Below are 16,462 nucleotides of genomic sequence, written 5' to 3' on the forward strand. Positions count from 1 at the left end.
CAGGGATGGCGAGGAGCCCAGGAGCGAAGGGTCCACGGAGCCCATGCCTGAGCACAACACGACGGAACGTGGTGTCTCAACCTAAGGGGCCTGTGGTCCGGCCGGCTCCTCCTTTCCCGCTGTGCCGCGCCCGCCGGCTGCCCACGGAAACGCCACGCCTGCCGGTCCTCTCTCTCTACCTCCGGCCACCAGCCAGAAGTGGGAGACCCAGGGCTCTGGGCCGCCAGCGGGGAGTGGCTGCCAGCGTGCTTTCCCAAAGGAAAACAAATACATGGCTTTTGTTATAAAATCACCATAGTATTTGATAGACTATGTGGCCACATACAAACGTCTAACTTGGAAGAACAGCTAGAACGCTACGAGAAATTTCCAGAGACCACCACACAGCCCTGAAATAAAAACATTCTTGGCCGTGTTTGTCTTGGAGGCAAGCTCACACTGCTCGCCAAGAATATTTTAAGAATCCCCAACTGCACTGGGGACCCAGAAAAAGGGGGGACCACAGAGAAAGCCTGTCCTCCGCACAGAGGGGGGCTCCCCAAGGGTGTGGTGGACGCTGCCACCTTGGCCCTGAGAAACGGCCTCCTGGGCCACTCGGCGTCACCAGTCTGCGGCGAGCTCCCCCACCGTGCGGGCGGCAGCTCTTCTCCCTCCAACGCTGTGGAGCTGTAACTCCCTCAGGCCTGAGGGCCGGGGCTTCCTCCAGCAGACCCTGGGGACCCGGCGGGGCACCCGCAGGTATTAGCCACACGCTTTACCCCGCCCCACCTTCCTCACTCAGCAGCGAGCCCCACAGGCAGGCGAACCTTGCACCTGGCTCCTGCTCCGCTTCTGCAGAGGGCTTGTGGGAGGCCCAGGCCACACCCTGGGGGGCGCAGAGGTGCCCAGGGAGGCAGAGGGGATGCGCCAGGCACCAGGGGAGCAGGCTGGCACAGAGGCATCTCCATAGATGCAGGACTTCTTCCTTTGGGACGTGAGGGGAGGAGCCACCAACTGAGGAGGACACGTCGTGACCGGGAGAGAGAACAGGGCATCACTCATGGAAGCCGACTTACTGGTGCCATCTCATGCCCGTCCGTGGGGGTCAGTCCTGACATCTGATCAGGCACAGTGACCACCAACCGCCACCGATGCGGACAGAGCGTCCCAGGCCATTTCCCTCCCACTCGTGACTCTAAGCTCTGATGTCTTCTGCTTCCCAGGCCCGAGAGCCGGCCCAGAGCTACCGCAGGGCAGAGCGAGGCCACAGTGGCTCTGCAGAGGGCGCACCGACAGCCCCGAGCGAGCACAGGGCTACCAGGAGATGTCGCAGGGGAGGGGCCGGGTGGACACTTAGCAGATGCAAGAGCCACGCAAGGAACGGACAACACCACTCGCCCAACCGGCCGCAGGCTTCGGAGTGACCGGGGTGAGGAGCAAGTAAAAGCAGAAATGGCAACAGACAATTTCAACTTCTATGAATAATGAAAACAATGATTTAAAAAAAAAAAGGCCTTTAATTCACAGAAATGAGGGCAAGTTATGTTACAGACAGATGTGTGTAAGACAGAACATGTCTAAGGGGACACACGTACATGGCTCACCCTAAGTGATGTGTGTAAGACAGAACATGTCTAAGGGGACACACGTACATGGCTCACCCTAAGTGAAGTGTGTAAGACGGAACATATCTAAGGGGACACCTGTACGTGGCTCACCCTAAGTGAAGCCATCTGCAAAAACCATCAGCCAATTCTTGGGGCTTTTGAAACCACCCCCGATGTAGGTCACATGACTTCTCGCTCAGACGCGGGAAAATGCATGTAACTGTGAGAACATGCACAGGGAGTCTCCCTTCCCTTCGGCTCCAATCGGGCTTCTTCCTGCGGCTCAGGGTCCTCCCCGTGCCCATCCTCCCCGTCCTCCCCACCCCCCGAGATGCAGCCATGGCTGCAGGAAGGTGTGCAACAAACAAGGTGTGCAGGGCACGGCTCTCCTGTCCACATTTCCGGTGACCCAGCCCACTGGAGCACCGTCAGGGTCAGAAACTGTGGCTCAGCCACACCCCCACTCCCAGGAGGGCCTCAGTGGGAACACGGGGCCCAGCACAGACCCCCACTCCCAGGAGGGTCTCAGTGGGAACACGGGGCCCAGCATAGACCCCACACTCCCAGGAGGGCCTCAGTGGGAACACGGGCTCAACAGACTCACCCACTCATAGGAGAGGATCCAGCAGCCGCGTGCCAGGCCCAGCAGCACGTTGAGGGTGCGCAGCGCCTGCCCGGCCAGCACATGGGTGGTGCTCTCACACACTTCTCGGGCCAACGAGAAGCCTTTCAATTTGGCCACCACCCGGGTGACGATGCTCTGCTTTCTGTCAAAGAGGAAAACAGCACCGTCAAGGTCTCCTGCCCAGGAGCATCAGGCGACACAGCCAATCGCAGAGGCAAGGACAGCTGCACTGCTGCACCGATTTCAGCTGCGCTGGCCACGTCTCAGTCTCCTTACAGCCCATAACTGGGAATCCGGGGGAGACGGGACGTCAGCTCTCACTCGAGGGTCGCTGTGAAGGGCTGAGTGCAGGCCTGGCTGCGATGGCGTCGCCAGGTCCTAGACGGGCGGGAACGCAGCCAGGGAGTGTGCAGCCTGGGAGTGCGCTCACCAGCAGTAGGAGGGCGGGCCTGCCTCTCTCAGTGGCAGTACGGCAGGAAGGGACCTGGTCCTGCGAATGCGTGGAACTCGCACGCCTGCTGCAGCCGGATTTTCACGGAAAGGGCCCAGGTTTCGATTAGAATCTCAAAACCTCAAAACCTATGGCTGATGTGAAGAAACACGTGTCCCTGTGAACAGGAATTCCAGATCTGTCACAAAGGTGGTGCCGCATTTCCGTTGGAAGTGCGTGCTGTCCGGCTCTGCACCCTCCAGGACACATGTGGACGCTGCTCCAAGCATGCAGGGAGCCCCTGCCAGAGCCTGCCCAGAGCTTCAGGGAAATGGGCGCGAGGCTCCCCTGCTGAGCAGGTGCGAGTCCTGGGCTGGGGGCTCATACATGCACCAGCTGAGCAACAGGGAGAGCACCAGGTGCAAGCCCTCTCCCGACTCTGCACCCAGCTTCACAGCGGACCTGCTCGGTCTTTTAGTTTTTCAATCCTCACCCACGCTATTTTCCATTGATTTTTCAGAGGGAGTGGAAGGACAGGGAGAGACACATGGACTGGCTGCCTGCCACCAGCGCCCCTACTGGCCAGGGAGTGAACCGCAACCTACTTATGTGCCCTGCACCACGCGACCTGCCAGGCCCGGGCTGATGCTCCAACCACAGAGCCCTGGCCAGGGCACACTTAGTCTTTAACCACCTTTGAAGTGTCCAGGGATTTTCTAACTCGGATGTTCACGATATAGCACAACTGAGAGACAGTCCAGACCTGCGGCTGCAGAAGCCCAGGTCACAGGACATGCAGGAAGCAAAGGCCAAAACCCTAGGCTGAGGAGAAGCCATCGGGACAGTGAGTACTTACTCAGTGGGCATGCTTGTCATGACCAATGTTCTCACTGGCTGGAGGGTTCAAAAGAGAAGGGAGAAAAAAAGTCAAAAATGTAAAAACATTTCCCACATAAATAAACATTAACATGTGTTTTTTTAAAGTTACATCGCTTAAAAATAAACATTTCAGCAAATATCAAAGGAAAATAACTTCGTCTTCCTGAAAACAAACAGCCTACAAGACAGAAAGGGAGGCAGTACCCCCACACCAACCCACACCAACCCAGACATGAGGTGGCAGAGAAAACCCAGGTCCCCTCCAGATGCCCGCCCCCCGGCAGCGAGAGGCCCCGGCCACTGTGCGTGGGCTCACGGCTGCTCCTCTGGACAGACAGACCAGCTTTGTGGTCCATCATGAGTGAGTGAGCTCAACAGAGCCGTTAACACACGTCCATTTCCTGTGGTGAGCTGTGATGCACCTTCTAAAAGCCACCTTTGAAGGTCTCCCACGGACAAGGCCCAGGCTCAAGGGGCAGAAGCAGACGTCATGGCCAGAGACGCACACCCCGCGGCAGCTTCCCCCCTCCTCCCTCCCTGCCTTCCCCGCTTTGATTGGCTCCCAGAGGCCCATCCAGGGGCCGTAGGACTGGGCTGACGACCTGGTTTTCTGAAGTTGCCTTTCCTCTCGACCAGTTTTTGTTTTGTTTCACTAACAGATACACAAAGGCAGGCCGTGGAGGCACTGTGGGCTCCGCACCAGACACAGCGAGGCGTGCCACAATAAAGCAAGTCACGCATGTTGGTCTCCCAGCCCACGTAAGCTTCGTCTGTGCTTCACTAAGCCCACCGAGCGTGCAGTAGCATCACGTCTAACCCATGTACACACCCTGATTAAACCACTTCGCTGCCAAAAGAGAAAGCAGCAGAGCGAGCAAAAGGCCTTCAATGTGCACACAATGCCAAGCTCCTCCCGCCACTGTCCCTGCCTGCGGGAGAGCCTGCCCAGAGCAGAAAGGCCTGGGCACCCGGCAGAGGGCCTGGACACGCCCACGGCTGGAGGGCGAGCCTGACCCTTCACTGAAGGATGTGTGGGCTCCTCACCGCCTACCCCTGAACGTTTGTTCCGATTATAGAACAATTTCTGGCATAGCTGACACTCTCGGCTGGAGACGGCCATCGGCATCTCTACAAGCAAGAGCCGCACCGGCCAGGAGCCACAGGGCCTGTCTCATCAGCAGTCTCCGCCCTGAGGGGACCAGTCCCAGGGCTCACAGGGCCCCCGCCTCACACAGGTGGACGGCGGGCCCCCGCCGCACCCCGGTGAGCCGGCATGGGGACAGTTAGCGGGCCATCACACACCAACCTTGGGGCCTCTCCCTCTCTTCTTCGCAGCCGCAGGTCTGGCGTGGTCCTCGCAGCCTTCCCGGGCGCCTTCGGGAACGTCCTGCCTCGCCGGTCCAGGCTTGACATCTGCAACCCAGGGGCCTGGAGGTCAGTTAGCACCTTCCATGCAGTGAAGGCCCAGGCAGCCGCGTGCGGGTCCCGGAGGCAGAGCCTGCAAACAGCAGCGCAGCCTCTCCTGCGCTGAGGTCCACTCCGGACCGTCCCTTCACGCCGCCCAACGTGCCACGCAATCCCTCGACTCGCCTCTGGGCAACAATGTGCAGCTCCACCGGCCCAGGCGTCCACCTGCCCGTGGGGACAGACCCTCCATCTCCCGCACGACTCCAACCTCAGTTCTGTTTTACAGGACGAGCAAAGCCCGCCCTCCCGAGGACACAGCTCTCGGCCCTGGGTGAGTGCGAGGGGCTGGAGACAGCCCCCTCCGCCCTCAGCTACCAATCCGCAAACTTCCTCCGCATCTGCACCGACACCAGCGTCCGCCGTGAGGACACACTCTAAGACGACACCATGGAGGCCTGGCCCGTCTGGCTGTGGTTAGAGCGTCAGCCCCAGGGGCTGCGGGTCCAGTCCGGTCAAGGGCACACACCTGGGTTGCAGGTTCAAGCCCCTGCCAGTAGGGAGGCAACCAATTGCTGTGTCTCTCTCATCAATGCTTCTCTCTCTCCCTCCATTGTCTCGGAAAAAAAATCAGTGGAAACAATGTCCTCGGGTGAGGATGAAAAGAAAAGAAAGACCCCCACCCGGTGACACGTGGCTTCGTGTGTCTCCTTGTTCTCACCCGTCCTCTCTGAATGGCTGCCCACTCTCTGAACCAGCTGCTGTCCTGAGGCCTCACACCACCACCACCTGCCTGGCCTCCAGGGTCCGGCAGTCACTTCCGCCCCAGCCCAGACTGCAGCTGCTCAGCCAGCCCACGCGGCCGGTGACGCACTTACCCATAAACGCAACTCCTGCGGAGACAACGATGCAGAGCACTGCCCCAGCCTGGGAGCACAAAACAGCGGACAACGCAGACAGACAAGTCAATACGAGGCAGAAACAACGTAAGCACCATCGAAACCAAGCCACGCAGCACGAGAAGGACTGACTGTGTGAGATATTTCAAGTGACACAGGGCGCTCTCACGCCGGATCCAATGCTTGGGGGTCTGACAGAAAGTGTCCACTCCTCTTCCACAGGCAGGCTCCAGCCGAGTGAGCACGAGTGCAGAACGAGGGCTAAATGTTTTCTTGAATTAAAACTAGTTCTTTGCAACTCGAGCCCTAAAAACGCCAGGTCCTGAGCACCTACGAGCCCTCATCCCGATCGATGCCTTTGGGGACGCAGCCAACCCCATGCTGGCCCCGTCTCCTCAGCGAGCCTTTACACTCCACTCCTATTATTCAGCTCCCTCCCGGCCTCCTTCATCCCAGCCACGGCCTCGGGGGGAGAGACCCCGCCTGGCGCAGGTGGTCAGGCCATGTCCAAGGGCTTCTGGCCGCTCATCGCACTGCAAAACCACAGCGAGCCCCCGCGGCCTCTCAGGACCGGAGGACCTGAGGCCTGGCCCCCGCGGCCTTCCCTTCCTGACCTCACCCCGTCCCCACTCCCAGGGGAGGTGACACCAGGGCGGACGAAGGACCACTGAAACACCAGCAGGTCTTGATTCCATCACTACAGAGCCAGGCTCAGACTCAGACCAGACGATGCGCAGCCTCCTAGGCCCTGAAGGGCTCTGTGTCACGCCAGGGCCCTGCCTGCACCCGCTGAGTGGCAGCCCACACCTGGTGGTGACTGGGAATGGAAGTTCCTAGAGGCCTGCGCTAACCGACCTCACGGGGCGTGGGCACTGGGCGAGTCCTGGGCAGGCTGTGCCTGCCCCCAAGGACCACCCTTCTCCTGACACCACGGGGTCCAGGGCACACGGCACCCTGACACCAGCTCCCCACATGCGCGTGTATGTGCTTTTATGTGCGTGTCACAAATAGCACTCGAAGCTCTAAAATACACAGGACACACACACAAAAAAAAATACACAGGACACAGCCAAGAATATCCTTAACCACCAAAACTAGTCTATGCCCTGGTGTTCTAAACTCACTTTACAGTCCACAACATTTAAAATAAATATTTGCAAACACACACTAAGCGTAATGGAATATAAAATACACTTTCTTGTCAAATTTTATATATTTTCAGAACACTAAGACATAAAAATTAAAAACATACAAAATCCTTTTTGTGAGAAGATTTTGGGGAGTTCATTTATCTCCAAGGAAAAGATATACAATACATCTACGATTATTTCAACCCCAAAACTTTCCATCTTGGAAAGGGTGGTTAGCAGCATCTGAGGAACAGGAAAGGGTGAAGAATGCACTTGGTCTTAGTGAAACAAGCAGCCAGCCGTTGGTCATGACGGTGGGATTTCAAGGTCTCGCACTCTGATGGCTGACACCCAGTTCTGCTCAGTCAGAAAGCGCAGTGTTCTGATTCTGCGCTTTGCTGTAGTTGCTACCATGCCCGAGTTCGCTAACATGGCCACACTAAGTTACAGAGTGGAATAATCTGCTTGAGTGATATGTAACCTATTTAAAGCAAAATATATACAAGTCAACAAGGCCTGGTGCAATGAACTTCTGACCAAGGAACACATTACCTATCTCTTTACAGCAAACAATGCCCAAAGCTTCTCCGAACAAACACTGACCACGTAAGTCCACGCACTTTCACCCCTTCCCTTTCCTGACAGAATCGGGCCGGCAGCACTTCCTTCCCTCCGAGGCGACAGCCCCACCGCTGGGAACTGCGACCACAACCTGAGTGGCCTGCACAGCAGCTGCCGACACAGGACAGCGCCCCTCCTGCCTCCGAGGGGGGCTCTCTCTCCACCCGAGAAGGTAAGGGTGAGAGAAACAGGTCCATAGCAGCAGGTGGGACCTAGACATTCCATAGGGAGGTGAGCCAGGATCCCTAAAGAGTTAACCATTGCAAAGTATCAAGCCCACATTCTCTAACATTAAAAAGAAAAAAGATACTTTTAATTATGAAAAAGTTCTGATAAACGTCAAGATGGGTACACCATGACATATTCCTGTGACAGACACGTGGAGTCGTCCCCTCTACATCCTCTGGCTACGCCTTCCCGTTCTCCTTGGATCCTCCACATCCCAGCGCCTACAAAACCTAGCTCCTCACTGAGATTCACCTTCAGGGGAACTCAACCGTCCAGAGGTGGCGTCCTCTTCCCGCAGGCGCCTCACGTCCGCCGAGTCCCCGTTTTCCTTACCACCGGGGGTGACAGCCCCGTGGCGTCCCTCAGAGCCCCCGTCTCCCCTCTGAGCATCCTCAGGGGGGCTGCGCCCCGGAGCGTCCTCGGCAGCAGCTGTGTTCCTCAGGGAAGGTGTGTAGGACCCCCCGCCTGCAGGTGCACGAAGCCCGGGGCTGGGCTGGGCAGTGGCACTGGTAGCGGGCACTGCGCTGGGGCCCTTGCCCAGGCAGGAGAAGTCGGACATGCCCAGGATGCTGGCTCGCTCCCACCTGGAAAGCCCGGCTCTGCAGGGGGGGTGGGCGGGGCCGGGAGGTGACTGCAGCCCTGGAGGGAGAGTCTCCATGCTCCTCTCCCGGAGGTTGTCAGGTGAGAAGTAATCCTCATAGGAGGACGTGTCCCCGGCAGGAGTCGCCAAGGCAGGGCTGGCAGGGGCCTGACCCCCGGAAGAGGGGAACAGCCGCACGGCAGACTTCCGGCCGCACTTGGGCTTCTTCAGCCGCCCCTCCGGGGGCGAGTGGGCATGCTCCGATGGGCGCTTTCTCTTTGCCGAGGAGCTCCTGGGTGCGTGTCCCAGATGGTGGCCTTTAGTTACCGACGGCTGCTGGTCAGGGGTGGCCGCCGCGCCTGCAGGGTCCCTCTGCCAACCCGCGTCCTCCTCCGCACGATGGTGCTCAGACGTCGGAGGCGCTAGCCGGCCGAGGTACCTGGGAGACGCTGGTGAGCGAACGCTGCTCGTTTCCAATGCGGGTGACGAAGCACACACACGGCTTACAGTGTCATCAGCGGGTCCTCCCAATCTCCTCTCCTGGTCCCCATGCCCCGAGTCTCCACAAGGATCATCAAAAGGTGACTGCAGGCCGCCAGCCAAGGAGTCCTCTGGAAAACAGGAGAGTCACTTTAAGGAAGGTCTTGATCCCCGCGGGCACACGAGGTCTCTCACAGCGACACCTTCCCAGCACTGTCCTCAGGTCAGGAGCCCCCCAGCCTGCTGGTGATGCCAGGTAGGTGTGGCGTGACCCACGCAATCACACGCTCCCTGCACCCACTGCACAGGCTGCGGAGCCTCCTGCAGCTCCTGCTGTTCTCTGTACTGTACACTTGAACTGCAAGTGGTTAGTTCACGCGAGATTGTAATTGCTTTTTTTTAAAAAAATGTATTTTTATTGACTTTTTACAGAGAGGAAGGGAGAGGGATAGAGAGTTAGAAACATCGATGAGAGAGAAGAAACATTGATCAGCTGCCTCCTGCACACTCCCCACTGGGTATGTGCCTGCAACCAAGGTACATGCCCTTGACCGGAATCGAACCTGGGACCCTTGAGTCCTTAGGCCGATGCTCTATCCACTGAGCCAAACCGGTTAGGGATGTAATTGCTTTTTTTAATAAGCAATTGATTCTGTGCCAAGAAAGAAAATGCCTAAGAGAAAAACCACAGGAACCAAAAACAAGTAATGTGCTTATTACAATTCCTAATTTCAGGGTGAATTCAGGAATTCTAGTTTTAACTAGTCTTCTCATCAAATAAAATTCCAAATAAGAGAAAACATAATATTCTTAAAGCTAAAATATCAAAGGAAATGATTTACCTGAACATAAAGTGTCATGTGAAATATTCAAAGACGCTTCACATGAGGTGTGAACTGGGTTATCATAAGACTTTTCAATCATCTGGGAAGCTGGAAACATAATCAAAACATTAGATATAATTTTGTTATTTTTTCAGATGCAGCCAGCAGAAAGCCTACACATTCTGCTCTTAACCCTGGAGAATACTAACTATACACCCAATACATGCCTAAAATACAGGTGTTCCAAAAACATGTATACAAACTTTGAATAATTATTAATTCCAATGGGTTAAATCTGAAAAGAAAGAAACATCAATCGAGCTATTAAAAAATGTCTGTGTATACATTTTGGGGGAACACCTTATATTAATGAAGCATAAGGAATTTCTGGAAGAAAATTTAAAGTCTACCCTGAGATAGATTAAAATCTGTTAGAATCGGGTAACTTTAACTAAAATATCTAGATAAAGAAAAAAAACCACAAACGCTTCCCACCACAATTTACCCAGACAGCGTTCATTTCACCCAACATGAGCGCTTACAGGTTGGGGACAGGTTTGCCCGCTTCTCCTTCATCTCCTGCAGCCTCTGCTCCATGGCACTGAGCCGACCTCTGTGTGCCGTCGCCGTGGGGCTGTACATCAAGGCACCGCCGGACTCAAATAAGAGGACAGGCACATCGTTATCTGAAACAAGGAAAAGCCACAGTTACGGAAATCGCTTGTTTGTGCCCATGATGTGCAGATTGGTCTGAAACACTGAATTCAGAGGACAGGTGACCCAGGCAGAGAGAAATACCCAAAACACAGAAAGTACTTCAGAGTTTCATGACATTACAAAGTATTTGTCCAAATCATTAAAAGAATATATCTAGTGAAATAAATGGGCAGAGGTCCCCAGCCGGCATGGCTCAGTGGTTGAGCGTCGAACTATGAACCAGGAGGTCATAGTTGGATTCCCCATCAGGGCACATGCCAGGGTTGCGGGCTAGATACCCCATGTGGGGTGTGCAGGAGGCAGCCGATCAATGATTCTCTCTCATTATTGACATTTCTATCTCTCTTCCTCTCTGAAATCAGTAAAAATGTTTTTTTTTAAATTTAAAAATACAACTGCCATATGTCCCAGGAATGTCACATCCAGGGAGGTAACCAAAGAAAATGAAAGCTGTCTGCACCCCATGTTAAATGCAGTATTGTTGATAATGGTCAAGATATGGGAATAATCTAAATATCCATCAGTGAATGAATGGATAAAGAAAATGTGGTGCTTATGTATACAATGGAGTATTACACAGCCATAAAACAGAACGGAATCTTGCCATTTGAGACAACACGGATTGGACCTGGAGGGCATTATGCTAAGTGAAGTAAGTCAGACAAAGTAAGACAGATTCTGTATGAAATCACTAATATGTGGAATCTTAAAAAAACAAAACAAACAAAACAACCAACCCCTGAACTCCCTGATACAGAGCACAGATTGGTGGCAGCAGGCGTAGGGGACGGAATATTTGAAACTTGCTGAGCACATCTCCAAAGCACTCCTGGTGGAGGTTCACGAGGCGTACGATACCGATCCACCAGGCCGTCCACCTGGAACCAACATCCTGTTTGACGCCAGTTACAGCTCAATGAACAGAAGCTGTCTGGATCGATGGGCTCAGCGGCGTGGCCCTGCGATGGCCACGATCACGTCGCAGGCGACTTTATTCCGTTTTCTCTTCCTGGGCTACAGCCGCTGCAGGCCCCCTCGGTGTGCAAGCACAGACACAAAGGAGGGTGCCATATTTCTTTGCTTACCTAATGTTGTTTTTTGCCTTTGTAGCTCATTAGCCATTTTCTCAAATTTCTTTTGAAGTCTCTTATCATTTTCTGGTGTTTTAGGAGTAAAATCTTTGGGCTGCATACATCTATGCTGTGCGAAAAAGAACACAGACATGAACTCTCAGTGCAGCCTTTGTGCAGGCCAGGAAAGGGACCTGCTCGTGTCCATTCTGGGTATCTCTAATCACAGTAATAAAACCCTAAGAAGGCATTTTTGCACTACATGTGAGTTTGTACGATTGTAAAATATCTAAGGGCCCTGGCCGCGCGGCTCAGTTGGTTGGAGCGTCATCCCGTGCACCGAAGGGCCCAGGCTCAGTTCCGGTCGGGCACACACCCAGGTGTGGGCTGAGGCAATCCACGGAGTCTCTCTCTCACATCAATGTTTGTGGTCCTCCCTCTCCCCTACTCTCTAAGAAGCCGATAACCATATCCTCAGGTGAGGATTTAAAAAACACAACAATACGTAACTAGGGCTGGCTGTCCCAGGAGCTCTGCCTCTGAGGCATTTTCAGTATCCCAGCATTCGTAGTTTCCATGAAAATAGTCTTTCTTCTTATTTTTGCTACTCTCATTACATTATGACAAACACAATGACATAGTAGTAAAACACAAAAGCAATTATTTTTTAACTGCCAAAGGAAAAAAACATTATTTAATCTTATCTTTAAATCACAGTAACCCCATTCAGCCAGTAAAAACCAGAAAGTCTAACTACACATACACACGGTGACAGAATCAGGAAACCTGGGCCTACGAAGCCCGGGAGCGGCGTCCCCGGCACAGCTCTCCTGTCAGAATACCCGCTGCTTCCCGGGCTCTGCGCTGGAGCTGGAAGTTTCCAGCCGCACTGAACGAAGGCATCTGACTCTGGACCCACACTCCTCGGCCGAGGCCACAGGGCGCCGGACTGCACTGGCCTCCTGGCGACTTGGTTTTCTCTTGGCCGACAACAGTCCCCGTTTCTTACAGATCCCCTCAAAGCACCCAGAGGGCAAAATCACCGCTCACCCACTAAGGACGCTGCGACAGCGGCAGCATCAACAGCGACACTGAAGGCAGCGCCTGACTCCGCTGCTAAAAGCTTTCCTTTCCAGGAATAAAGTAAAAGAACGAATAAATGAGTAACTGTCCACACTGGGGTCAGATACTTACCTTTTTTTTAACGAGGCAGGGCAGGTGTTCGTGGGTGTTCGCCGCAGGGAACAGGGCCTCGTCAACGTGCGCCCCAGCCGTCCTGCACCTGCGCGAGGAGACAAGTCCTCTGTGAGCATCTGTGCTAGACGCACACGTGTCAGTGTAACGGAGGATGCCCACGGAGGGCAGAAAGCGTATCTTTCCTACAGAGCCAGTTCTCTGTTCTGTGTGTTTCTCTCAGACCCTGTCGCACAGCCGGGCTGCGGAAGGGGAGGCACCGCCGAGCAGGGGGTGGCAGGACCCCCACTCTGCAGACGGCACAAGAGCTGGGTTCTCACACGGTGTCCACACCCCACAGGCTGTGGCTCCCAGGGCCTGGCCGGCACCCGCCCTCCAGCGAACATCACCTGATCAGCATCGTGACCTTTCACCTGGCTGACCCTGATTCTGTGGACGCCAGGCCTGTCTCCTCCACAAACCTGTGCTGAGACAGGGAACGCCTCTGACTTTGGGGCTGATGACCTCATGCGTAACCGGAGATGGTTTGTGCGTTGCTCGCCTGTTTTTAACTAACACAGCGACACCAAACGTTTGCTGCAGCAGAACGGTCTAGCTGCAGGTGTTCTAGAAGCACCGGTCCTTGTAACACACCGCTGTTCACCGCAGGAACAGGCTCAGCAAACTTCAGTGAAGAACAATCTTGAACCTGAGACCTCAGGTGTCTGTTCTTATAAAGGAAACGCCCAGAAATAACCCACGATGGGATTCTAGCGACACCTAGTGACCCTTCCTAGGTACTGCTCACGTTTCCAGAGGAAATCAGGAGCCTAACAAAGCAGACACAGAACCTGAAATAAAGGTCCGTTTGGTGCCACCTCTAAGTTCTGGTGAAGAAAGTTCGAGTGCACTAAAAATTAAGGAAACACATGACACCAACTTTATGTTCTCACCTACAAAGTGGGGAAGACGAGAGGACGCCGTGTGAGGGCGCGGGGTGAGGATGTGGTGTGAGGGCGCGGTGTGAGGATGTGGTGTGAGGGGGCGCAGGGTGAGGGCGCAGGGTGAGGGTGCAGTATGAGGATGTGGTGTGAGGGGGCGGTGTGAGGATGTGGTGTGAGGGGGCGCAGGGTGAGGGCGCAGGGTGAGGGTGCGGTATGAGGATGTGGTGTGAGGGGGCGGTGTGAGGATGTGGTGTGAGGGGGCGGTGTGAGGATGTGGTGTGAGGGCGCGGTGTGAGGATGTGGTGTGAGGGGGCGGTGTGAGGATGTGGTGTGAGGGCGCGGTGTGAGGATGTGGTGTGAGGGGGCGCAGGGTGAGGGCGCAGGGTGAGGGTGCAGTATGAGGATGTGGTGTGAGGGGGCGCAGGGTGAGGGCGCAGGGTGAGGGTGCAGTATGAGGATGTGGTGTGAGGGGGCGCAGGGTGAGGGCGCAGGGTGAGGGTGCGGTATGAGGATGTGGTGTGAGGGGGCGGTGTGAGGATGTGGTGTGAGGGGGCGCAGGGTGAGGGCGCAGGGTGAGGGTGCGGTATGAGGATGTGGTGTGAGGGGGCGGTGTGAGGATGTGGTGTGAGGGCGCGGTGTGAGGATGTGGTGTGAGGGGGCGCAGGGTGAGGGCGCAGGGTGAGGGTGCAGTATGAGGATGTGGTGTGAGGGGGCGCAGGGTGAGGGCGCAGGGTGAGGGTGCGGTATGAGGATGTGGTGTGAGGGGGCGGTGTGAGGATGTGGTGTGAGGGCGCGGTGTGAGGATGTGGTGTGAGGGGGCGCAGGGTGAGGGCGCAGGGTGAGGGTGCAGTATGAGGATGTGGTGTGAGGGGGCGCAGGGTGAGGGCGCAGGGTGAGGGTGCGGTATGAGGATGTGGTGTGAGGGGGCGGTGTGAGGATGTGGTGTGAGGGCGCGGTGTGAGGGCACGGGGTGAGGGCGCGGTGTGAGGATGTGGTGTGAGGGCGCGGTGTGAGGGTGTGGTGTGAGGATGCGGTGTATGGACGCCATGTGAGGGTGCAGTGTGAGGACGTGGTGTGAGGGTGCGGTGTGAGGATATGGTGTGAGGGTGTGGTGTGAAGAAGGCTGTGGGACAGGCGCCTTCACTGCTGGGAAAGCAGGGAACAGGCACTTCTCCAGGAGATAATCTGACGGCATCCACTGCACACAGCATGCGAGCCCCCGAAGCCCAGAAGCCCCCCTGGACTGTAACCCACAGAAAGCCGTGTCATGCAGGCAGCGTCTCCACGCCCACCAGTGATCACCGGGCACCTACGATGAGCCAGGTGCTCAGAGGCCTCCGTGGAAGCACAGCACAAACAGGACAAACACGTGGATGCACTTTACATGGGAACAGAAAGACCACAGCCCACGGTGACCGGACAGGTGGGTGACAAGACAGAGCAGAGCAGGATCTAACAGCCAAAAAGGGACCAGAGTGGCCCAGGGGCCTCCTACAGACGGGGCAGAGATCCCTTCCACTGTGACAGGGAGAAGGAGCCGAGCAGCAGCAGGGGGGAGCGGGGCGAGGGGGCAGCATACAGGAATCCAGAGTCCATAACGCGCCGTGTCCAAAACTTAGCCCACAGCTACGTCACGAGGAGCCAAGAAAACGCGACAGTCTCCAGAGAAAACCCACCAGCAGATGCCAGCCTCGATTGCTGGAATCCCCGAAGGAGCACTTAGAGAACTGCTACAATTACACTCTGTACGGAAACGCTCTGTAGTGAAAGGCAGGGAGAGCAAAGACAGAACATCTCAGCGGAGAAGCAACACACGCACACGTGAAAAAGAACCAAGCGGGAGCAAGTGGGCCCTGGCCGGTAGCTCAGTTGGTTAGAGTTGTCCTGACACGCCACAGTCCGGAGTGCGATCCCCAGTCAGGGCACATTCAAAATCAACCAAGGAGTTTGTGTGAATAAGGGGAACGGCAGATCGCCGTTTCGCCCTTCCTCTCTCAAATCAATAAAATCAAAAGTAAAAGTAAAACCAATGGAACTGTTACAACTAATATTGCCCAAAATAATGTACTAAATGGACATAACGACAAAACAGAGTTGACAGAGAAGAGTCAGTTAACGTGAAGATCGATTTGGCGAGGAAATAAAAACTGAAAAATAATGAAGAAAGCCAGGCCTCAGGAACTGGGAAGTGGGAAGATATCAAAGGTCAAAGGCTGCTGACACAGGAGGGTCTGACACTGAGGCCCAGGCCACCCCTGGCCACCATCACACCCACCTCTGCTGCTTCTCCAGGGCGCCCTTCACCCGCAGAGCTGAGCAGCTCAATGAAGACCCAAGGGCTCTGTCCGAGTCCTAGTGAGAGAGAGTCAAGGGGCAGAAAAGCCGCTTGAAGAAACGGCCAAAACCGAGTAGCTCATACGTTCCAACACCCCCACGACATCCACAAAAGACAAGTGGGAAAGCACGTCAGGGAAACTTCTGAAAACCCAAGTTAAGAAGAAAGACTGAGAGAAGCCAGAGGAAAAGGCACGCGACCTCCAGCTAAGAAAGGATGGCGTGACCAGGCGCCTCCCGAGCCCCCGAGGACAGCAGGCTGTGGGGACACCTGGACCTGCTGGACACAAGCCACTGTCCACCTGGCATTGCATGTCCATGGAAACTGTGCTCACAGATGAACCCGGAATAGGACGTTGTCAGACAAGGAAAACTAAGGAAATGTGTTGTCATCTCTTTCAAGAAATGCTGTACCTACAGAACTGAAGTGAGAAATCAGCAATTTAACAATGACATTTGGAGACTTCAATAGGCCATTTAAAAAGTATGAACCAGCTACTCTGACCTGTCAGAAAGGTACGTACAGAACATCCTTCCA

At 55.2% G+C, this 16,462-nt stretch overlaps 1 protein-coding gene across 3 annotated transcripts in view; it reads right to left on the bottom strand.

Moving 5' to 3' along the window:
• The window catches only part of MCPH1 (microcephalin 1), a 106,643-nt gene that overhangs the window by 84,515 nt on the left and 5,666 nt on the right, over nucleotides 1–16,462 (bottom strand). For 2 of the 3 annotated variants that reach the window (XM_079779009.1, XM_079779010.1), the window contains exons 4-11: nucleotides 12,668–12,755; nucleotides 11,489–11,603; nucleotides 10,229–10,372; nucleotides 9,705–9,794; nucleotides 8,055–8,993; nucleotides 4,827–4,933; nucleotides 3,498–3,535; nucleotides 2,191–2,353 (exon numbers count right to left, since the gene is read on the bottom strand). In XM_079779009.1, coding sequence (XP_079635135.1) covers nucleotides 2,191–2,353; nucleotides 3,498–3,535; nucleotides 4,827–4,933; nucleotides 8,055–8,993; nucleotides 9,705–9,794; nucleotides 10,229–10,372; nucleotides 11,489–11,603; nucleotides 12,668–12,755 — 1,684 coding nt within the window. The remainder of the gene's footprint in view (nucleotides 1–2,190; nucleotides 2,354–3,497; nucleotides 3,536–4,826; nucleotides 4,934–8,054; nucleotides 8,994–9,704; nucleotides 9,795–10,228; nucleotides 10,373–11,488; nucleotides 11,604–12,667; nucleotides 12,756–16,462) is intronic. The other variant, XM_079779011.1, reaches the window with a different exon arrangement.

Source organism: Cnephaeus nilssonii (genome assembly GCF_951640355.1).
Source record: "Cnephaeus nilssonii genome assembly, chromosome: 8".
Classification (NCBI taxonomy): Eukaryota; Metazoa; Chordata; class Mammalia; order Chiroptera; family Vespertilionidae; genus Cnephaeus; species Cnephaeus nilssonii.